Genomic DNA, 23,192 nt, shown 5'->3' on the forward strand with positions numbered 1-23,192 from the left:
CACTCCGCGGTCCTGAGGGAGACCTCAAAACTCGAGCTCCTCTGGAGAGACTGCGGCGTTTTCCTGCTGTTCTCACTAATTCCTGACAATCCTTTGCCGTGGGCAGTTGGCCACAGCGACGCGAGCTCCCCTGCGGAGTCGGGCCGGGGCAGCGGCTCCGGGCAGCCCGGCTCTCCCCTCCGCCGCGCGCGGCGCTGCTCCTCTCGAACCCCGTCGCGCCTTTGGGAGGACGGGTGATCTCCATCCCCCGCGCGCCCTTCGGCAGCAGGGCACCGGCACAGATTGTTCGGTGCCACCGAAACGCTCCGCAGGCAGCGCCGGGGTTTGTCGGGCGCAGCCAGCAGGGCGCTCGCCTGGCCGGGCCGCGTTCCGGGTGCTGCTGCTGTTCCCACGCGCGTTTCGGTGCATTTTCTCCTGGTTTCTGTGCATCGCGAAGCCGCCCCGCGCCGCTGCCGAGTCCGCTGCCCTGATGCAGAATGGGAAGAGGCTGGATGTGCTGTTACCTAATAACGCAGCAGATGGAGGAGGATTTATGAAGCAGTTCAGGAAAACGTTTCAAGATTTTTCTGTTGGCCTGTGTGTGTTTGCACGGTCTGCCTGTTCGGCCGGGCGCAGGAGGAAGAGGCGGCATTTGCAAATATCACCTGTCTCTGGGCTGTTGAGCCCGGCAATCTTGAAGACGCTCCCTTCTTACCTGTTCAGGGCCGGTTGCTTTTCCCGGGAAGCAGGTACAACTCCAGCTGAGCAGGGAAGGTGCTGTCCTGCCAGGGAGGAGGTGGGTGGCTTCTACTTGGGGCTGCCTGGCCAGCTGCACGATCGCTGCCTGGTGGCAAAGACTATGACACTAATGCCCCCCCTCCTCTGCAGAGGAAGCCAAAATTAAAGGACTTCTCGGCAGCGTGGCCGGAGCCTTCCCACATCTGCGTGGGACTTGCTGGCGGGGCTGGTGCTGCCTCAAAGCTGAGGTTCCCTGTTGCAAACCTCCCCCTCTGCTCCAGCGCTCCAAACCGCCGTCAACCCGCAGGGCAGCAGTTGCCACCATGTTTAGCTGCTAGAAGTCGAACCCTGGTCGCCCTGCGCTGGTGCAGGTGGCTCGGTGCCTGCTCGCTCACTGGGGAGATGGCATCTCTCCTCTGCTCCCTCCGGTCCGGCTCCGTCCTCGGGCTGTGGCTGGACGGGTGTCTCCTCATCAGCCACGCAGCAGTAGTAATGCTGTCGGGAACACCCCGCACCTCCTGACCAGTAGCTGTTAGAGATGTCCATAGTGTGTTACGTTCTCTCGGAAGACGGTGTAAGATGTGTATATTGTCAGCCTGCTTCAAGGTAGGATGTTTTTAATATGGCCAGTACTAAAAAAACCCCAAAAATAGGAAAAAAAAAAAAGATGGGTCCATGACTTAGTTATTGAACCTGACTCTGTGCAATGCAGACGGTGTTGTGAGACGGATTAACAGACCCGGCGCGCTCCTTGCCGCGCGTCGGGGTGCACACAGCTGCGCCCGCTCCCGCTGCGGGAGCTTCACTACGAGCCCCCGAGCGCCGTGGCGGGGCCCACGCGTGTGCGGCACCGCGGGACGTTTCTTGTACGGAGGTGGCAATAGTGGAAACCATTGGAATTTGCAAGGAGCAAAGCTGCGCACTTGGCTACGGAAAGAGCGGGACGTGTCGGCAGGCCGCGCTCAGCCCAGGTGGGCACCTCCTCGAAGTGGACACCTCCTCGCTGCCTCTTCCCTGGAAGCACCTGGTTTTACTTTGTTCTTTTGTTACGCAGATTCTCTTCCCAAATCCACCCTTCCTGCCATCGACCCACCAGGTAGGTCCCGTTGGGGATTGAGCTACACCCGAGCGACTTCTGTTCTCACGACTTTTATGCAGTTTGCGGCAATTCTGGCTTTTGTAGATCGATGAATGTAATTCGTTGTTGGACATGCCTGTTTCCAAAAGTGTGAGATGCTCCGTTGTACCATGGCACCTTCCGGGCAGAGCTGGGACCGTCTCGCCGCCAGCGCTGTATTGATGAATGTATCCGATGCTCTCGTTCCGTGTTTCACACTCCGCTTTTGGCCAGCTTTGTGATTTGTAAATAGGAAATCAATAAAGACATTCCGGTCGTCTTTACTGCAGTTTCTTCCTGATTTGAAGAGCTGCCATAGGGAGGGCGGAGGGGGCAGCTGTGCCCCGCTGCTCCTGGGCTCTCGTGCCCCTGCCAAGGGGACGAGTTCCTCGGCCTCCCCCTGGGCGTTGTGTGGCATGAGCCGGGCTCCGCGGGCATCCCGAGAGGAAGGCAGGTCGCTGCTTGGAAAGCCCAAACCCTCTGGGGAACAAGGTTATGGTGGAACCTGTTTCCCTGGAGGAGGCGAGCAGGAGGGCGCGGAGCGGGCGTGATCCCGGCCCTGTGGGGGGGGGTAGATTCCGCCTGTCGTTTCTGAGTTTCCTTAACTCCGAGTGAAGGTTCCTGACACTTGGATGCGCTAAAAGCTGCTCTGACCGGGTCCGGCACAGCAGCGCCCTTGCTGCGAGCGAGGCGGGAAGGGCCGTTCCCCTGCCCTGGGCGCGGGCAGGACCGACAGCCGGTGCCGGCGGGTGGCGGGGGCAGAGCAGGGGCCAGGGCCGGGCTCTGTCTGCCCGGTGCCGGGAGCTGCACCCGCACCCCGAAAGCAGCAGCCGCAGCCGCACGAAGCACCTTCCGGCAGCTCCAGGGCACGTTGCTCCGCACCCCGGTGCCAAGCCGGGGCTCTGCCCCTGGAGGGAACAGCGGGGCTGCCAGAGCTGTCTGCTGCCCTGGGCTGGGCAGGGGGAGCTTCCAGCCTTCGGCCCATGCCGGAGCATTTTTCCAGGGGCACCAGAGTGCCAGGAGCAGCAGGGACCTCAGCTTCACCCGCCTCATACTCCTCCTTGCTCCAGGAGACAGCGGGTGGCTGTGGCTGGAGCTCACCCGGCTGGAGCGCGATGCCTGTCCTGTCCTCGCTGCTCCTCATGCCCAGCCTCCCCCCCCCGCCCCAATCAGGCCAGTGGTCCCTGTGTCAGAGCACTGGGAATTGCCCTCCTGCCCCGCAGCCTTCCCAGTTCATCAGCTTTTTACATGGAAAATCCAACCGGGCTGGGCAGGGAGATGCCCGGAGCCACTGGCTGCTCCCCTGACCTCCCCCAGCCCTTCCTCCTGCTGCTCCGCATGAAAAGAAACGTGGGGGCCGGATTTTAGCACCCACCCCGGGACGGGGAGCTCAGCGCTGGTCGAGCCTCAGCTGAAAAGGGGGTGTCCGGGCAGCGTCCCACCCTCAGGGCCATGCAGTCAAGCACAGACAAAAGCGTAGGGTTTTAAAGATTTTTTTTTTATTTTGTTTTTTAATTGTTTTTATTAAAAAAAAAAAAAAAGCCCCTAAATTCTATGGCTTCCAGGAAGCATCAGAGAAATTGAAACGCCGTTTCTGTACACTTGGTTTTAAAGCAGGAACGAAACTCGCAATGGAACCAACGCCCTCACGTACACGCTCAGCATCGGCCTCCTCGCTGGAAGGACGGCGCGTGCCGGGGGGCTGCGCGCCGGGGGGCTGCACTGCCGCCCTCGGCTGCCCCCATGGCCCCGCTCGCAGCTGCCGGTGGCAGAGGGTGCACGGCCAGAGCCGGGCACCGGCCAGTGGCCACGGCCCGTCCCGCCGCGGCTCCTCTTCGGCCTCCGCTTGGGTGGTTCTGAGCCGACACTCCGAGAAGGCTCCGCTTCCAGTGAAAATTTAAGGCGATTTTTTTTCATTTTTTTTGTTTGTTTTTGCCTCGTTGGGGAAACGAGGCCAAACGTTGCCCATCACCCCCCCCACCGCGGCTGGGCACACAGCAGCAGCTGGGGCTGCCCTGGCTGTTGCCGCCCCTCCTGCCCCGCTGCAGCCCAGGGGAAGCCAAAAGCTGGGGGCAATCCTGAATTTAGGAAAAGAGTGGCCATGGCACAGTGCCCGCCCCAGGGCCCCCACGTGCAGCCACGGCCCATGGGTGCCCAGGCAGGGTGACAGCTCTGCCTCCCCTTGCCCCCCCCCTCAGGCCAGCACAGCCCCTTCTGTATTCCAGGGCCTCCAGCCTCCCCCCGAGATGGTCAGTTTGGACAAATGTTTCAAAGCAGCCACAGATGGTCCCGGTCCCCCCCTCCCCAAAAGCCTCAGCACAGCCTCAGCCCCTCTCGTGGGGCAGAACAACAGGGTTTTGGTAAAGAGAAGTGTGTGCCCCCTCCCCAGATGTGGCATGATCAATACACACAACAGCGCACGGTTCAGTCATGTGGGAAAGCTGCAGTGCCCGGGGGGGGGGTGGGAAACAGGAGCGTGCGTGCGTGTGCGCCCGTCTCTGTGTGCGTGTCCGTGTGTTTGCGTGTAAGTTGCAAAAACATCCAGTTTCCCCCTGCCCCAGGATCAGGCCCGGCCGCAGCGTGGAGGGAGGATGCCACGCTGGCAGCACCGGGCCACCCTGACGCCCTTCGCCGCCCGCGATGCCGCCTGCCCTGGGACCCTCGGAGGGCTCAGCCACTTGGCAAACAAGAGGCAAAAAAAAAAAAAAGCCCGTGGCTCCCGCGGCGGCTGCAAATACCTAAAGCTGCCGTGGAACCACATCCAGCCCCACCACATCCCGGTGCCGGAGATGAGGTGACTTTGCTTTTCCTCCGTGCGCTGCCACCGCCCTTCATGGGTCCCTTTGGGCTCGGCCAGGCGGCCCTGGCAGCAGCGGGGCAGTCCGGTGCCCGGCCGTGCCCGTCCCCGTGTCCCCCAGCCCCCGGGGGTCACCGACCTGCTCCTGGCACGACCCATCACCGCTGTATTGCTACCAAAAGTGCATCGTAAAATGAGCTGTAAACGCATTTCCCACGCCCCCGCCCCCGCGCACACCCCGGCACCGCTCACCGCACCGGCGGCCGCGCTGCGTCACCAACGGCGTGAACGAAGGGAGGGGGACCCGACGGGGGGCGAGGGGTGAGGGGGGCCAGAGGAAGAGCAGAATTCAGGAACACTGAAGATGGCGGCCAAAGACTGACGACTCAGCACTCTGCACCGAGACTCACTTTAAATTAACTTAAGAGACAAAGAAGCAACAGAAAAAAAAAAAAAATTCCTCCTTAGCCCACTGCTCTCGAAATTGTCTTCTGCTCCTTCTGCCGGCGACGTTCGGAGTCTGTGAGTTGATCCCCATTTCAGACCTGTTCGAGACTCAAAAGCAAGTGACGCTGTGGATTTGTTTCGGTTGGTTTCTTTTTTTTTTTTCTTTTCTTTTTCTTTTTGACGGACGCAGGAACTTCAGCTTGGTTCGAGTAAACGGCCACGCGCCGGGCGAGTGGCGGAGGAAAAGGACAAGCAGTTTGGGGAGGCCCCGCTCCCCGCCTGCGCGTGGGGCGCTGGGGGAGGCCGGCCGGCCCGGCACCCCCCCGGCCCCCGCCGAACCGAGGGGCCGCCGGCTCCGCAGGGCAAGATCCAGCCACGGCCGGAGGGAGAGGAGCCATCGCACACGCCGCTCCACCCGGCCCCGGCAGCTCACTTGCGACGCTTGGTGGTTTTCCTCTTCCTTCTCTTGAAGAAACAGCAGCACCTGGGGACGGAGGGCACCCCGTCAGCGCCCGGGCACGACACGGACGGGCTCAGCAGCCCCGTGGTGAGGGCAGAGACAGTGGCAGGGGGGAACCGAAACCCCTCGGCATCTTGGTGAGCCCCCTGTGGGCAGAGCTGCTCCGGGAAGTGCCTCCAGCACATGGCAGGGGCTGGACCAGTGGCAGTGCAATGGCCACGGCACCTGGCAGCTGCCACAGCAAGTGACACCAGCCACAGCACGCGATGCCAGCCAGGGCGGATGCCAGTTGCCAGAGCCGGGGCCAGGCGGGGGCTCCCAGAGAGGGAACGGCCCCAGACAGAATCATAGAACCATGGAATGGTTTGGGATGGAAGGGACCTCAGAGATCATCCACTTCCAACCCCCCCCACCATGGGCAGGGACACTTCGCACTACACCAGGTTGCTCAAAGCCTCATCCAACCTGGCCTTGAACACTGCCAGGGATGGGGCACCCACAACTTCTCTGGGCAACCTGCTCCAGTGCCTCAGCACTCTTCTGAGGGAAGAATTTCTTCCTTAGATCCCATCGAAATCTCCCCTCTTTCAGTTTAAAGCCATTGCCCCGTGTCCTGTCACTACACACCCGTGTCCAAAGCCCCTCTCCGTGCATGTCCCTCTGCGCTGGCTTTGGGGAGGACCTGTGGGCCTGGGGTGGGGTGGGAAGGGGCTGAGGGTGGCAGCAGCCCTGCAGGGCCACCCCCCGTGGGGTCCCAGGGAAGAGCCGTAGTTACTCGCGCTGGAGCTGGGCTGTCCCTCCCCAGGGGAGGGGGAGGCAGCGGGGCCCTTACTTTGTATCGTCTGTCACCTCCACCTCGGTGGGGGCTGTGATGGGGGCGTTCGAATGTCCTGCCGTCGGGTCGTCCGTGTTCAGCTCTCCGTTGGTGGAGCTCATCACCTGGGGAGAGGCGAGCGTCAGGATGGGGCAGCCCGTGGGACACGGAGCGGTCCTTGGCCCCCTTCCCCGCCCCACGGCAGCCCCAGGAGGTGGCACGGCCCCCCCGGCCCTGCACGAGCCAGGAGCACTGAGGGCCCCACGCGGGGCAGCAAGACGGTGCCCCTCGCCCAGACAGCGGTGCTCGGCCTCGGTGCTGAGCGCTCCCCCGCAGCCCCATCACACAGAGGCGTCTCTGGGAGGATCCCAGCTCCTGGGAACCCCCACGTACCCTGCCGGGTGAGGGGCTTGCTGGCAGCCAGCTCCAGCGTGCCTGGGAGACGCAGCGCCGCGAAGCTGCTAGGTCCAAGGAGACCTTGCCATGGCCAAGCAGCTGGACACAGCTCTTGCTCCCCAGCCCCAAGCCCCAACACCGCTGGGCCCTGCAGGACTCAGCCCAGCGCCCACCCTGCAGGTTCCTGCCGGCCTCGAGGTACCCTGAGCTCCTGCCCATTCGCCAGGGCAGCGGGGCCGTATGCGGTGCCAGCGCCGGGAGGAGATCCAAGTCTCCAGAGCAAGGATGGGGTTGGCAGAGGCATCTGGGACTTGCCTGAAACCACCCTCCTGCGCCCATGGCCTCCGGGCAAAGCCCGGAGCTCCCTGGGGATGCGCAGGGCAAAGGAGCATCGAGCTGCTCATCCGCGGCGAGGTGGCTCAACTGTACCCAGACCCGTGGAGGAGCTGCCATCTGACAGCCACAGTGCCCAGCCGGCAGGGCTACGGCAAGCTGCAGCCCCCCCAAAACAAGCCCGGAGGAGACCCCTGTGCGTCGCCAACACCCCCCCGCAGTGCCGGGCGCGGGCGGAGGAGCAGGGCGAGGTTCTGCCGAGCAAGAGCAGGGAGCAGCGCCGTGGCAGGGAGGGCACGTGGTACGGGAGGAGCGGGGCAGAGCACGAGCTGGTCCCGCCGTCTGCCCTGGCCCTGCGACGGCAGCAGCGGGAGCCAGGCGGGAGCCTGGGACTGGGCGCCAGCGGAGATTCACCGCGGAGCAGCAGGAGCGAGCAGCGGCGGCAGGGATGGAAGCAGAGGCGGAGGAAAGAGCGCAGGCCCAGCCGGGGGCAACCCACCATGGATGCCCCATCATCCGAGCGGGCTGCACCCCGTCGGCCCGAGGGGGACTGGGCAGCGGAGGGCGGCAGGTCGCGAGGGCGGCGAGCACGTGGCGGACGGCGCGAGTGCAGGAGCGAGGCGGGAGACGAGGCCAAGGACTGCCCAGGGAAAGGGAGGAAGAAGCAGGGCTGGAAGGCGTTGCTCCAGTCAAGGAGGAAGAGGGATGACCCCGCGTGGGATCAGGCCATGTTGTCCGGCACTGCTGGGACGAGCAGCACTGGGGGCAGAGCCCGATGCCCACCTGGCTGCTCATGCCGCTGCGTGGCACAGAGCCAGCGCTTCGTCCGCCTCTAACTGCCCCCAAGTCCCAAGGGAGCCCGGCAGCATCTGGGAAGCAGTGCCAGCCTCGTCTGCGAGCCACGAGCATCACGCACCACGGGGACGGGGCAGCACAGCCCCCAGGTCCACGTGCTGCAGGCCAGGCAAGACCCTGGGCATGCGTGGCCCTGCTGGGGCGGGGGAGCGGGGCTGATCCCCTGGCATGGCTGGCAGACACGTGTCGGCCTGTGCCCGGCTGTGCGGGCAGGCCGCACGGCACAGGTCGGCTCTGCTCCCTCCCGTGCCCGCCCCTGCCCTCGGCGCGTGGTTGCATGTACCTGGACGGACCCCCCGAGCCTGCCGGTTGCCAGGTGAGCTCCCAAAGGCTCCTCGGCAGGCTGCCCACCGGCCGGAGGATCCCACAACTCCGTCCCCTCGGGCGGCTGCTCGCGACAGGCAGGAGGAACAGAATGAAAAGAAACAAAAGAAAAGAAAGGAGGAAGAATGGGGAAGAGAAGGGAGAGGCGGACGGAAGGGGCAGGGAGAAGAGTGGCAAAGGGAGTCGAGAAAATAAGACATGCAAAAGCAAAACCATGACCGAGCAGCTCGAGTTTGTGATTGCGGTGGGCACTCGCGCAGCACCGTCCCAGCAGCTCCCCAGTACCGTCCCGGCAGCTCCCCAGTACCGTCCCTGCGGTGACGCCGCGGGTCTGCATCCCCCCTGCCACGTGCACGCGCAACCCCCAGCCACGGAGCTGGGCTCTTCCCTTGCACTGGGCTCGTCCTCTCCAGGGGGCCGCGCGGCCAGTGCCCGCGTTCCGGAGTGCGGCGGGATAAGCAGTGCCACTCGCTGTGCCAGGAGATGCCGCTGGGCCGCGGGGACGGCACCGCCTGCTCTCCTGCGAGCGCAATGTTCCGAGGCCGACGCGGATCTTTGCGGGGCAACCGGGCGGAAGCTCCTCGAGGGCACCGCGCTCCTCGGCTGTCCCACAGCGGGGGAGCACTCCACTGCCAAGCCCTGGCTGAGCATGGCACAGCCCCACGGCTCCGGGGCGCCCTGCATCCCCGGATTGGAAACTGCTCCCACGCTACGGGAGGTTTGTGCTTTGCTTTTCCCACTGCTCCTGAGAAGGGATGTCGAACATTTCTCAGATGCTGGAGGCAGAGAACGGACCTTACTGGGAGCACGTTCCCAGGAACAAGTCAGAGGTGCTTTGAAGACGTCACCCTTTCCCTAAGGAAGCCCTGCCCAGCCAGCAGCTGGAGCGACGGCTGTCCCAGGCTTGCCACGCTCGCCAGGAGCAGTGAGGGGCACCGCTGGGGCGATACGTGGGTGAGGGAGGACAGGGTGCTGCACCCTGGGCTCCAGCCCGTTTGCCGGTGCTCTGCTCCCTGTGGAGGTTCAAGACAAGAGGACAAGGGTCTCTACAGAACTGCTGGGGAAACGTGTGAGGTTTGCTCTTGACGGCAGTTGTCCCAAATCCATGTTTCCTGCACCACAGTAGGGCAGGCCACGGCTCCAGAGCAGGGCTGGGCAGCCCGGCCCTTTCCCACAGCGACCCAGGCAGCTCTGCTCGTCTCCCTGCCCCAGGCTGCTCCCAGCTCGGTCCCCCGTGCCCTGCTGGTTCCCCGGACGCCAGCCCCTCTCTCCAGCACGGGGCCACGTGCTGCCAAGCTGCCCCACGAATCACCCCAGGCAGCCTCTTCCCTTGTCTCATGCCCCCGTCTCACTGAGGAAAGCGGCACCGTGAACAGAGCAGCAAGTCACCCCGTGGGGACGTGGCACTGGGGACATCGTCCGTAGCGCGAGGTGGCTCAGCCTGTGCCAGGCCCATGCCCACCGGCCAGCACTAAACCCTGCAGCTTGCCAGCTGAAGCCCAGGCCTGGTGCTTCCCCACCATGCTACAGCCTCCCACGGATGCTTCCTCCCGCTTCTGCCAGGCCACCTGGCACCGGAGACACTGCCCTGGTCCCCCCAGTAGCCACACACCCAGACCTGCAGGGAGGAAGCCCTCCCACAGACGGCACTGGGGAAGAAAGGATGCCCCAGTCCCTGCCTCCATCCAGGCCCCGCTGAGCTCCATCCGTCTGCGGAGCAGGAGCCGGAGCCACGCAGGACCGCGGCCCCGCAGCCCGGCCAGGGCCGCCCCCCCGCTTACCTGGTGTTTGGTGTGTGGCTGTGCTTTGTCTCTGTTCGGGGGCTGCACCTGCACCTCGCTGTGCATCGTGCCGATGGGGGTGGGCTGGGGACACAAGGACAACATCAGCTGTGGCAGAGCAGCCCTCCTGCTGCCCGCGCCCGCTGACCCAACCCCTGCCCAAACACACAAAGCACCCCAGAGCGGGGGCCTGATCCCAGCTCCTACCCCCACCCCAGCAGCGCCAGGCCTGGTGCGTGGCTGCAGCAAGCCCTGGAGGGTGCCCACGGCAGAAAGCGCGGTGCCAACTCGACTGCTGGGCTCCTCGTAGCTCCGGGAGCCTCAAATTTCTGTGTCAGGGCTTTAACTCATCGGCAGCCCCAGCTTGGAGCTACTGGTGTTTGGTGAGGACTGGTGGAGCCGATCTCTTGGGCACGGATGTGCGTGGCAGGGACAGCTGCCAGCCTACAGCCTCCGTGGCTGCTGCCGCAGACCACGCTGACTCCCCGCCACGCTGCCCACCGCCCACCGGGTGCCCTGGGGCCCAGCACCCTCTGCCCGCTCCCGTGCCACTCACCAGTGGCTTCCCTGCCCAGTCGTATTCGTAGTCGAACACGTAACCATTCCTCTCGAACAAGTCTGTGAAGAGCTTCCGCAGGTAGTCGTAATCGGGCTTCTCGAAGAAGTCCAGCCGCCGCACGTAGCGCAAGTACGTGGCCATCTCCTCTGCGGGCACAGAGGGACTCAGTTGGGGCAGGGGAAGAGATGCCAGGAGCAGGCTCCGGGGTCAGGGACAGGCTGTGCAGGGTGCCTTACCTGGGAAGTTCTCACAGAGCACCTCCACTGGCGTGGCTCTTTTGGTGTCACCGATTTTCTGGTACCTCTCCTTTAGCGTGTCAGCCTGGCAGAGACAGAGAGCAGGTCAGCGTGAGGGCCAGGCACGACCCCGGGAGCGGGGAAGGCACTGGGCACCGTCAGACCACAAATGGCTTCTTGGTCTGCCTTTTCCAGGTAAGAGCAAGAGCGCGTTCCCAGGGAATCCCCTCACCCAGGGCATGTCTGGAGGACGAACATCAGGGAGTGTGGTTCCAGGACAGCCACTGTGAGAGCAGCTGGGACACCCACACAGGAGGGGGACACAAGGAGTGGGACACCTACAGCTGCTCAGCCCAGCAAGGGCCTGGCACAGAGCTCAGAGCAACAGCCCCTGCATCCGGCGGGGTGTCAACCCTCGAACACCCCGGGGCCAGAGCTCCCCCCCACACATGATCATAGAATCGTCTGGTTGGAAGAGACCCTCAAGATCATTGAGTCCATCCGTTCACCCTGCACTGTCAGGGTCCCTAAACCATGTTGCTCAACACCAAATCCACATGGCTTTTAAACACCTCCAGGGATGGGGACTCCACCACCTCCCTGGGCAGCCTGTTCCAATACTTCACAACCCTCTCTGGAAAGAAATTTTTCCTGATATCCAACCTAAATTTCCCCTGGCGTAACTTGAGGCCATTCCCTCTCGTCCTGTCACTCATAACGTGGGAGAAGAGACCGACCCCCATCTCCCTACAGCTTCCTTTCAGGTAATTGTAGAGAGCGAGAAGGTGCCCCCTGAGCCTCCTCTTCTCCAGACTGACCAGTCCCAGCTCCCTCAGCTGCTCCTCATAGGACAAGTTCTCTAAAGCCTTCAATAGTTTTGTTGCTCTTCTCTGAACCTGCTCCAGCACCTCAGCGTCCTTCTTGAAGTGAGGGACCCAAAACTGGACACAGTACCCAAGGTGTGGCCTCACCAGTGCTGAGTACAGGGGGACAATCACTTCCCTGCTCCTGCTGGCCACACTGTTCCTGATACATGCCAGGATTCCGTTGGCTTTCTTGGCTGCTTGGGCACACTGCTGGCTCATGTTCAATCGGCTGTCGACCAGCACCCCCAGGTCCTTCTCTGCTGTGCAGCTTTCCAGCCACACTTCCCCAAGCCTGGAACACTGGGGGTTGTTGTGGCCCAAGTGAATGATGCCACCTACATCAGGGCAGAGCCAGACTCACACGACAGCCGTGCCCAGGGACAGCAGGAGCTGGCAGTCAGTTACCTTGAGGCCTTGCCAAGGGAGGCTCCCGCGGAGGAAGTACATAAACATGTGCCCTAATGCTTCCAGGTCGTCCCTGCGGCTTTGTTCTGCACGGAGAAAAAAGGAGACATGGGCACATTTCCCCTACAGCCACCGTCCCCGTCCCGGCCAGACCCTGCAGCACCCAACATCCCGGGCTGAAGAGCAGGAGGAGGAGTTTATCCCCAGCCCCACCTCTGGCAGGGGGCAGCTGGCACCCTGCAGTCCCCTTCGCTCTCCCTTTCGCTGAAAGGCAGGGCTGGCCCCCCCTGCACACACACCTTTCCCGAGGTGGGTGTTGATGCTCATGTAGCGCGCTGTCCCTGTCAGGCTCTTGTGCTCTCGGTAGGGGATGTGTTTTTTGGTCTCGGGGTCAATATACTCTTTGGCCAGGCCAAAATCGATGATGTGGATGGTGTGCTGCCGCTTGCTGCCCGGCCGCCCCACCAGGAAGTTCTCTGGCTTGACGTCTCTGTAGATCAGGCTTTTGGTGTGGACGTACTCCATCCGTGTGATCTGGGGGCAGAAGGAGATGTCAACACCACGGCAGAGGCACACCGGACTGCAGCCTCCCTGCATCCTCCTGCCCTGGGCCTGACTCAGCAGCCCTGCTCCCCTCAGCTCATACATCACCCTGGCCAAACGGACGGGCACAACAGGTCCTCCAGCTGTGGGAGACAACTTCAGTCCAGCTGCATCTCAGACACGCAGTCGGAGATGCGTGTTTGTGCTCAGAAGGGCTACACAAGGGTGAGCCAGAGCCCTCCTGCACCAGGGAAAGGGTGAGGTGTGGAGGGAGGCGGTCTGGGATGTGCCAGCAGGCAGTGGCTCCTGAGGTCTGCTGGGCACTGACTCACTCCTCCCTTTCCCCCTCTTCCCCACGGGCTTCTGGCACACTCTGCCTGCTGTGCCCACGCATCACCCTGCTCCCCCGGGGCGGCGTGCGGCCAGGCAGGCCGGGGTGAGCCGCGCAGAGCCACCAGCGAGGCGGAGGTGCTGTGCTCACCAGCTGGATCGCAATCATCAGGACGGTCTTGAGCGTGAAGGTCCGATCACACAAATCGAAGAGATCTTCTAGGCTGGGTCCTAGCAGCTCCAACACCATGGCGTTGTACTTCCCGCATGGGCCAAAGTAGTAAACCTGAGGAATTCCTTCTGCAAGAGACGGAGCGGGGGCTGGCAGGGGTGGTGGCAGGGCTGAGCAGCACACGGCCATGCTGTCATGGCCATGCCAGTGCCGGCGCCGGGATGGGGAAGCTGCAGATGGGGGGATGTCCCTGCACTGCCCTCCCTCTGTGCCGCAGACAGCCCGGCTCTGCTCTTGGCAGGAGCGTGAAGGAGGCAGCTCCATCTGCATCCCTGACTGCTGCGGGGGAGGTGGGGGGGGAAAGAACTAAATAAAAAGGGATGAAAGATTCCACGTGGCTCTGTGTAAAATCGGCCTCTACCAGCCGAGCAGATGGGCAGGAGTGGCTCAGGCTGGGGAGCGGAGTTGCAGAGTCACATTTCCAGGAAGCCTCCCTTTCCCGGCCGTATCCGACTTCCCGCGGCAGCCAGCCCAGCCCCGTACCTGCATTGCCGAGCTGTTTGTAGAACCGATACTCCAGGTGCAGCTGGGGGGCCCGGGATTTTATGGGTTCCTTGCAGGAGAGAAGGAGAACGGTTAAAGCTGTGGTGGGGAGCAGAATGTCAGGGAAGTCTGGGTGTCAGACACCTCCTTTGTGTGCTGGCAGCAGCTGGACTGAGAGCACTTGGGGTCGAGAAAAAACAGTATAAAATGGAGATGAAGCCTCAGGGGATGATGAGAGAAAACCAGCCCATATGGGAGCCAGATCCACCCCCTCTAGAGAGATCTGGGTGCTGGAGTGGATGTTAATGGGAGCAGGTATCAGCGGGGACCATCCTCTCCCGGAGGTTTCTCTGCTGCTGCCACCAGCTGAGTGCAGCACAGGCCCAGGGAGGCCCTGGAGAAGCAAAGACCCAGCTCTTCTCTCCCCGGGCCTGGATCACCCCACCTGCAGTGACGTGCATTTCTCTGCCTGCCCTCAATTCCTGGCTGCGAGCGCAGCTCCCTGCGCACCCACCTCTCCATCGCCCATTGCAACCCGCCCCGCTCCACCCGCTCCAACAACCCGGGGCGGGTGACCCACCTCCTTCCCAGGTAGCCCGAACATCAGCCCTGACCACGGAGGGACTCACCAATTTGATAGCTACGTATTCGTTCGTGTAGAGGTTCTTTCCTGCAAGGAGAGACACAAAAAGGGCAGCTGAGAGCACGTGAGCCTTTGCAGCAACACCACACCACACCGGCCGCAGTCCCGGCGGGTGCCTGGGCGGCCGAATGGCCGGAACAGGTTTGGCAGCTCCCACAACACATCAACAGGCCTCGAGGCATGAGCGGGAGCAGGAACCCACTGTGGGAGTTGCAACATGCCTCTTAATTACCCCCAGATGGGGAACGTGGATTTCTCTGGGACAGGGAGGCTGCTGGGGGGGCCGGAGCCAAGTCTGCTGGGATGGGGCAGCGTCCCAGTCCAGGCCTGCAGGGATGTGACCGGCCAAAGGAGGAACAAGGCTGGGACTTGCTGTTTCTCCCAGCCACAGCCCTGCACGGAAAGGGGCTGTCCGGAGTTGGGGGACGCAGCTTTTTGGGTGGCAGGACCATGCAGAGGGTGGCAGGAAGGAAGGATCGACAAGAGCACTGGGGCAGCCTGAGGCATTGCAGCTGGCAGTGGTTTGGAGACAGCAGGTACGTGGAGATCCCTTCCCCAAGGCTGGGGTCACTCCTGGGGACAGCACACACATATGTACGTGTGTGCGCGCGCACGCGTGTGGCTCTACCTCATCCTTCGGGATGCTCCCACCCACCCCAGGGTGCAGGGGAAGACAGGAGCGGAGCCGTGGCATGGATGTGCTGCAGGAAGGGCCAGGTGACTGCCTCCAAGTGCCCAGGAGAGCCAAAAGGGCAGCCGTGCCACCCCAAAACCCTGTAAGTTACTTCCTGGAGAGCCTGGCACCTTCATGGGAGTTTTCACACCCATAGCTACGGAAAGGTTGAGCTGATGGTGTCTGCCCATCACCCTGCCCACCCCAGAGACCCAGGAGGGCATGAAGAAGGTGTTACACCTGGGAAGCATCAGTACAACCTCTGCCCCAGGTCCATAAAAGCAAAGATGTGCAGAAATATCTGAGTGCCCGTGTGCCAGAGCCCGCCAGGACACCGGGGAGATGGGAGTTAACCGCAGCAGGTTCCCTGCTCTGCACGCGGAGCCAGCAGACACGCGATCCCACCGCCTGGCATGTGTGTATCTGATGGAGCTGCATCTGTCTCCTCAGATTTTCTCCAAGCAATTTGCTCAGGGAACAAGCTCCTCCTGGCATAAGATTTCATCTGCTCCAACGGCTGCTCTCCACCTGAAGCAGCAATAAATCCTCGCTGGGTGACATCAGAGCCAGCTGCTGAGCGCCAGAGTCGGCGGCAGGATTACGGGAAGAGGGATGAATGGGAGATATTAATGGAGCGGCTCCTCCCAAGGACGAGCTCTGCAGCCAAGGAGGGCTCAATCCTGCTGCCTCGCTGACCCTCTCCCATCCCAGGGGACCTCTGCCAAGCCACTTTGTCTCCTGCCTCTGCAAAACTAAATCCTTCCCCAGCGATTAGGAAGTAGGTGATTTGGGAGGGAGAAACATCTGGCTAACACAAGCGCATGCCAGGCCCAGGGTTTTTTGGCCCATCATGGACTGACATTTCCTGGGGAGGAGGTGGGACACACCCCAGACCCACACATGGCTCCAGAGAGGTCAAGGAAACCCTCAGTCCATTGGGAATTTCACTGGGGCAGGGAAGAACCGCAATCTCGATGGAGCCCAAGGCAGCACCCTCACCCCTGCCGCGAGCGGTCACCTCCCAACAACTCAACGGGGAGAGACGGCAGCAAGCTGGCCAGGAGGAGCGTGTGGGCAGCGGGCGGCTGTGTTTGGCAAACAATCCCAAGGGAGAGCAAAACAGCCCCACGTGTCAGCTGGGATGCTGGGGCAGGCAGAGCCCGGGCAGGCAGGCACGGCCCTGCCTGCGACAACGGCACGGCGTCCCCACGTGCTCCCTGCCAAACGAAGGTGGGCTCTGGCCTCAGGGCCCGACAGTTCCACCAAAAAAATCACTGCTGCCTTCAGGGAACTAGCGAACTCACAGCTGGATTTTCCTTGAGGTTAGGCTGAAGAGCAGGAAAAAAATAATATGGAGCATACCTGCCAGAGGGGCACTGCAAAGCTGGCGCAGCACAGCAGGGAGGGAGAAGGGAAGGAGGCAGGATCATTCCCAGCATGGCTGCTCTCCGAGAGGTCCATCCCGTCCCTGTTACGTGGCATCTGTCCTGTCCCTACCACGCTGGCCCCCCCCACGGCTCGCTGGCACAGAAAGCCACCCACAAAAATGCTCTGGGAGCTGGCAGCCCTCTCCCAGCCCAGAAACCAGTCCCCCCCGGTTTGTCCCTTCCTGTAACACTCGGAGAGCTTGAAGCCGATGGAAAGATGGGGGAGCAGAGAGAACACGGACCATCGCTGCTGGCTGATCACCACCATCCTCTTCCCCCTCCCCGATAAAAAAAAGGTGCAAAGAGCAGAACTGGCCTGTCACGAGGAAAAAAAAAAAAAGAACGGGAAAGAAAAAGCGAAGGAGTAAGGAGGGGGTGCTGTAGGGTCCTTCATGGGAAGGATCATGCCGGGGAACTCCAGGTGGTTCCCGTGGCCGCCCCCGCGCCGCCTGCTCTGCCCAGCGCTCACCAACGACACCTAAAACGTGTCGGAGTCCACGGAGCGCCCCGGGCGACGACTCAAGCAGGGAGCGCTGCAGGATTCAGAGGAGAAAAGGTGATTTTGAAAGGAAAAAAACAGAGAAAAGTGGCAAGATGGGCAGCAGAAAGCAAATATTTGCGTTTGCAGAGAGGCCTTTGCCCTGCTCAGTGCCAGCACCTGCAAGACACAGCATGCCACCCGTCGGAAGAGGCTGTCAGACCTGGGCACATTTAAAAGCCAGACATGGCTTTCTCTTAACCCCGGCGCTGCCACCCAAACCACCCCCCTCCCGAAGGCGGATTTGGCAGAAGTAGCACCTGCTCCTGCACATCTTGGTGGCCCAAGGAGGAGCTGGGCACTGCGCCAGGCTCCCAACCAGGTCCTCATCTAAGCAGCTTCCCCTGTGCCAGCCCCTCCGCCCGGCACTGCCCCTCGTTCATGGCACAGCGCAGGGCACGGCACCGCGCTGACGGTGCTGGGAGCCTCTGCGTGCTACGGCCCCGAGTCACACCTCGGCACCGGGACCAGCAATGTGGCTTCTCTGGTCGTCGGGTGATGCAGTCGAGGAGCGCGGGAGAAGGCAGGTGTGTGCCAAGGCAGCCTGGCACCGGCCCAGCACTGCAAGCGCCGCAGCCCCGGCGACACGAGCTGCATCAGTCCAAGCAGTGACAGTTCCTTGGAGCGCTGGGTTTTAATGCCATCAAAAAAAAAAAAAAGTTATTTTAGAGTTTGACCTTCCTCTAGAGGAGGCTCTGAAAGACCAAGGGGAAAAACAAGCGTGAGCTATTAGCGGCGAGGTGAGCGGGCAGCGCGTGGGCTCTTCTCTGCCACGGCCTCCTCCGGAGACACCCACGAGCCGCCTCCGGCACGCGGCGGGTCTGTGGCTCTGGCCGCCACACACACGCGTGTACGGAGGTCCCCGCAGAGCTGAGCACAGAAGGGTGTCACGTGCAGGCTGCTGGTTCCAGCCCAGTTTTCTGAAGGTGGCCCCCAAGAAGGAAACCCCCATGAGGATGCCAGAGGCGGCAGGCCAGGGGCGACAGCCACAGCTCCGGAGAGCCTGGGAATGTCCCCAGCACTCGCACGTGACCACTGAGCTGGGGCCTGGCCCCAGCCCAGCTGTAGTAGTGACCTGCTGCTGGCTCGTCCACCGCACCAGGACACACCTCCCCGTTCCCCTCCCTCCGAAATGCTGGTTTTACTCTGCAAACAGAAGTTAATTTCCAGCTTTTCGCTCCGAAGGACAACAGCCGCTGCGTTTCCATCCCGCCATTAGAAATGAGTGCAGCGGGCCGGGGGCGAGCACAGGAAAGCTGCAGAAAGCACATCTGCAGCAGTTTAGTGCAGCCTCTGCTACGTCCCCGTCCCTCCCACACCCCAGTCCTGGCTGAGGCTGTCCCAGGGCAGCCCCCCTTCCCTGTGCCACCACCTCTGCCAGTCCCTCCCGGCAGGGAAACGTCTCAGGCAGCCCCAGGCCCAGCCCCTGCCCAGGCTGTTTGTCCGTATCAAGGCAGCTGGGCAGGACAAACAACAGCTCCTGGCTCCCAAGCGCAGCCCCAGGACAGCTCAGCACCAGGCAGGGCTCAGGGAAGGGGGCTTGCATGCCAACCAGGTGTTTTGGGCTCATTTTTGACCTTTCTGGTTAATGCCTTGAGTTTTCCTGCTCTCCCCCATCCCAGCCCACCCCAAAGAACCACGGAGATGTTGCTAAGAGGGATGTGCTTCGACAAACGCTCGCCGCAAGCCGTACGTGCTGGCCTCGCTCCCAGGGGCACAGGGAGCTGGCAGAGGCAGCGGGCTGCAAGCTCCCGCCACTCAGCCACAGCCTGGTGCCAGGGTACACGAGCCACCAGCCACGCTCCGGCCACCCTTGCCGCCACCAGCTTCCTCCCACCTTGTTCCAGAGGGCAGCATGCAGCCCTGGCACAGAAAGCCCCAGGAGGAGCTGGGCTGGCACTTGCCCATGGCTGCAGGCTGTCAGGGGCAGGAACACGCACTTTGGTTGTGCTGGCTGGGGCACAGTGCCCTGCCCAGCCCAGGGTGAAGCACCAGGACAGGGTGACCAGGAGGTAACAGGACCCACCACCTGAACGACCTAAACCTGCCCCTCTAACCCCCTCCACCTCCCACTCCAGCTCTCCAGTTCTGCTCACGCAGCGAGGAACCAGCCAGCAGCGCCGTCCCACTGGGACGGGGACTGGCACTACGTCTGTGTATTGCCCAGGATGCCAAGGCCAGCGTGAACAGGGAGGGGCAGTATCTAAGCATGGCTCCCGCAGCCAGGAACTCCTGCTCAAGTCATTCCCCTCCTGGCTTCCACCAAATGCCTTATGCCAAATTTTTTACTATTATTTTTAAACAAACCACTTCTGATTTTGGACACCTCGGTAGGTGGGAGGACGCTTGTCCCCATCTGGGGCAGCTGAGCTGAGGCACCCACAAGGACAGATAGGCACCTGCCTCACAGCACCAGGGTGAAACTGGGCAAAACGTTCTCCGTTTCAGGAAGACAACTTCATTTTCCTCCATCCTCCAGCGCTGGGAGCTGGAGGAGTCACATCCAAGCATGTTTTTGCAAGATCTCCTGGTTTTTTTTATTAAAAAGATTTGGGAGCTTTTAAACACCGCGCTACACTTTGGCATCTGCAACCAGCCTGCCTTGAGGACTGAACACTCCATTCCCAGAAGAAAACCGAGCTTCCAGTAAGTGCTGGGTGCACCCCTGCTCATGCCACCACTTCACAGCGGGATCCCTCTGGTCCCTTGCCATTCATCTGCAGCTGGGAGGAATCCCTACTTTCCGTGATGTCCTGGAAGCATTCCTGAGCCCTGACCAACCCAGAGGCACACCTAAGGAAGAGGGATGCGATTTTAGGAGGAAAGCCACATAGCTGTGGCTTCCACTGAGATCCTGTGCTCAGGCTGTTACCACGTTACAGACAGGCACTACAGGGTGTGCCAGGGCAGCAAAACCACGGGAAAGGACTAGAAGCTTCTCTTGCTGGTGGCAAGGGCAAACTCTCGCAGCGAGAATCGACCGCTGCAGAGCCCTGGAGCCAGAGCTCTGCTCGTCCCTTTGGCCATGAGCAAACTGAGCCCAGCTGCTCCCACGTCCCTGTAGCAGTTCAGCTCTGAGCAACCCGGCCTGCCAGTTCCACAGACGCTCCTCAGATCCGCACAAGACTCGTGTCCACCTTGGTGCTGCCCCCAAAAAGCGAGGGGGAGGCCAAGGCAGGAGGTCACACCAACCCTCATGGCTGAGCACGCCAGACAAAGCAACAGCCACGGCCCCGGTTGTTTCAGCCTCCTGCCCAGAGCAGGATTTTGGAAGACAGTTCACCCAGAAACACGTACCCACCGTGGGACATTTGTTGGCAAGAAGGGAAAAGGACATGGAAGGACACAGGTAGACCCTGCACAGCCCTGAGCCCTCCAGCCACTCCCTCCAGCCAGGCCTGCTGGGAGGCAGCAGCAGCTGGAGGTGCAGCATCCCCAAGGGGTGTCCAGATCCATCCGGGTGGTGGAAGGAGCAGCTGGTGCAGCAAAATCCCAGAATCCCAGCATGTCAGGGATTGGGAGGGATCTCAAAGGATCATCGAGTCCAATCCCCCTGCTGGAGCAGGACCACCTAGATCAGATCACACAAGAACGTGTCCAGGCGGGTTTGGAACATCTCCAGAGAAGGAGACTCCACAACCTCTCTGGGCAGCCTGTTCCAGTGTTCTGTTCCCCTCACTGGGAAGAAGTAAAAAAAATCTCAAAAAAAATCTCCAAAACTCTCCTCCCACAGTATCTGGGTCTGGAGGAGGGATCAGAGCTCTTCACAACGCGGGGAGAGGCAGACCCTGCGCTGCCGAGCGCGGGAACCACTCGGTTGGATTTCAAACAGCATTTTCCCAAGCTCTGCAAGGAAGCCGCGATGCCATCGGGGAGTTCGGGAACAGGATGGTTTAGCCTGGCACCAGCCAGTCTGTCACGCCGGGCAGAGCTAACATTAACTCCCCACAGACAGGGGCGGCACAGGGAGGTGGGTAAGCTCACCCCACCCTCCGTGTGGGTGCCTGAGCCGGGGCTGCCGGCGGCACCTCCCGCCAGCCTCCCACCTCCTGCTCCTTTGGCACGCACACGGCCCGCTGAGATGGCCGCGTTCACTGTGGGTTGAGCTCGGTTTGGTTTGAAAAGTGAGCTAAATATTTAACTTTGCTTAAAATATCACGGAGCAACAAGGCCTACGGCTGTCACAGGCTCCCACCCTGCTCCGGGGACCGACCGGCTCTTCCCTCTTCCTGGGGTATAAACCCTTTCCCAAAGCACTCGCAGCCAAGGCCAACACTTCTCCTGGCAGAGGCTCCATCAACACGTCCAACGCGCATGCCAGGAGACATCCAGACTGTGCTGCTGGCACAGCGGTGCCTGGCACTGCCAGGCCTCTCCCAGCTGCCTGATGCCAACCAAAGAGTTAACAGCTTGCTGAGAGCCTCCTGGGGCATGTCAAGTCCTGAGGAGAGGAGCAACCTACCCACCCTCTGAATAAGAGCTTGCTTGAATCATCTCCTGACAAACGTGGTTCAAAATGGAAAGTGACCATGGAAGGTGCTTGGTTTTTATTCAGCCCTTTCTCTCTCCTCTGTGTTCAATTTTAGGAGAGTCTCTGAACCAACCAGTTTCAACGACTGGAGAATTTACCTGGGATAAAATACTGACTTCTCTTCCCCAGATGTTTACTCCAGCAGAGCAAACACCCCACAGGGCCCCGCTCTCCACCCGCTCTCCCGAGGCACATGGCGCAGCGGGAGGTCAGCTCCCTGTACACCAGTGGGACGAGATCTGGGGAGCACACAGTGGCACCTCGTGAAACATTACTCACGGAGGCTCCGGGACTGGTGGGGGACAACTAGGCCTGCATGGGGCACCACCACTTCCAACTGTAACGGTCCCCCTGACACACTCGAGCAGTGACAGGCATGGGGAGGAGATGGGTAACACCTCTGCTACCAGACTTCCGAGTTGTGATGGGCTTCGAGGGATCAAGCACGGCGCCAAGGGGCTGAGGAAAAGGAAACTCCGCCAAGGAAGCCAAGGCGGCCTGCAGCGTGCGATGCTTCAACACCCTTGGTGCTGGCGGCCACGGGCGCGCGCCAGCTCCTCCAGCTGCAGAAGGCAGCGATCCCGGCACCGGCAGCGACAGCGAGGACAGAAGAAGGCCCTTCTCACCTAGACGGAGCTCCCCGAAATTGCCGCATCCAATCTTCTTGCCGACGCGGAAGTTGGGACCCACCATTAAGACTCCCGAGTTGGTTCCAGCACTCCGGCTTCCATGACTGCTCCTTCCTCCACCTGTCTTGGACATCCTTTTACCTTCCTCCAGCTCCCCTTTCCCTCCTCTCTTATCAAATCCATAAGTTTGTGATACCCCGGCCTCTCCACGGTTACGCTGCTGCCATACAAATCCCAGAGCTGCCGAAAGTTGAGGGGTGAGGAGAAAAGAAGCAGGGCTCTTCTTGGTTAATACACCATCCCGGCGAGCGGAGGGAGGGCGGGGTGTGGAGAAGGAGGGATTAGCAGCCACCCACGGGTGCTGGGCTACTGAAATGTTAGTGCTTTCCAAGGTCCCGCGGGGATTGTCATCATTGCCTGTTACAGGGAGCTCTTTGGTGGAGAGAACATCCTGCAGAGAGGGTCCTCCCAGCGTGGCTCCTCGGTCTCCCAGCTGCGGAAAGGAGAGGGAGAAAATTAGCACAAGGAACCGGGGAGGCAGAGGACAACAGGGGGTTGTGGGCTCCAGGCTCCTGCCCCCCAGCTCCGCAGATCCCCTCCAACACCTTCCCTGCGTTACAGGTAACTCCCACTACGATGAAGGGTTCCGCGACTGCCGGGCGGGAGAGGCTGGGGCATCAGGACCACTGCAGGGTGCCCTGTGTCCAAGATGCTGGCATAAATAAATAACTAAAAGCCTGGCCACGACAGGGAGACAAAATGCTTGATGAGCATCTCCAGGTCGGAGTCAGCAGTCACGGGAGAAGAACAACATTCACGCAGGGATGGGCTGCTGGCAGCAGGGAGCCCTTCGGAGGCACCAGCCGAGGTGCTCGGGGCTGGGCTGCCTCTGGGCAGCCCCACGAGTGCCCAGGAGAGGAGGGCACACATGAACCACCGTGTTACGGGGCAACCCACACCAAGCACACAGTTTCCTATGAAGCAAAAAGAGGATATTTTCCCCAGGCAGCTGCTGGCCGGGAGGGTGCCTGCGGGTCCGGAGGCTGGGGCCAGCTG

General features: G+C 61.6%; 1 protein-coding gene across 2 annotated transcripts; it reads right to left on the reverse strand.

Annotated features, from left to right (window-relative positions):
- Positions 1-5,440: 5,440 nt before the first annotated feature.
- On the reverse strand, positions 5,441-22,628 carry CSNK1G2 (casein kinase 1 gamma 2). Of its 2 annotated transcripts, XM_086627926.1 has the most exons (12): positions 22,134-22,628; positions 14,325-14,365; positions 13,696-13,765; positions 13,132-13,280; positions 12,407-12,641; positions 12,108-12,193; positions 10,837-10,921; positions 10,598-10,746; positions 10,042-10,125; positions 8,220-8,324; positions 6,371-6,477; positions 5,441-5,562 (listed from the first exon to the last, which is right to left on the reverse strand). In XM_086627926.1, exons 1-12 carry the CDS (start codon positions 22,267-22,269, stop codon positions 5,508-5,510), a joined length of 1,302 nt encoding a protein of 433 aa, XP_086484052.1. In that variant the 5' UTR covers positions 22,270-22,628; the 3' UTR covers positions 5,441-5,507. The 2 variants fall into 2 exon arrangements, with proteins under 2 accessions (XP_086484052.1, XP_086484053.1); XM_086627927.1 differs by lacking the exon at positions 8,220-8,324.
- Positions 22,629-23,192: the final 564 nt, after the last annotated feature.

This window comes from Tauraco erythrolophus, chromosome 28, assembly GCF_009769465.1.
Source record: "Tauraco erythrolophus isolate bTauEry1 chromosome 28, bTauEry1.pri, whole genome shotgun sequence".
In the NCBI taxonomy this organism is placed as follows: domain Eukaryota; kingdom Metazoa; phylum Chordata; class Aves; order Musophagiformes; family Musophagidae; genus Tauraco; species Tauraco erythrolophus.

What these genes read in the sequence shown, in the direction of transcription:
- CSNK1G2 (XM_086627926.1), bottom strand. Translation starts at nt 22,269, where the DNA reads ATGTCCAAGACAGGTGGAGGAAGGAGCAGTCATGGAAGCCGGAGTGCT. An exon ending in AATACGTAGCTATCAAATTG is followed by an intron (nt 13,766 to 14,324) that starts GTGAGTCCCTCC and finishes CTCTCCTGCAAG; the next exon opens with GAACCCATAAAATCCCGGGC. An exon ending in ACTGGGCAGGGAAGCCACTG is followed by an intron (nt 10,126 to 10,597) that starts GTGAGTGGCACG and finishes TTGTGTCCCCAG; the next exon opens with CCCACCCCCATCGGCACGAT.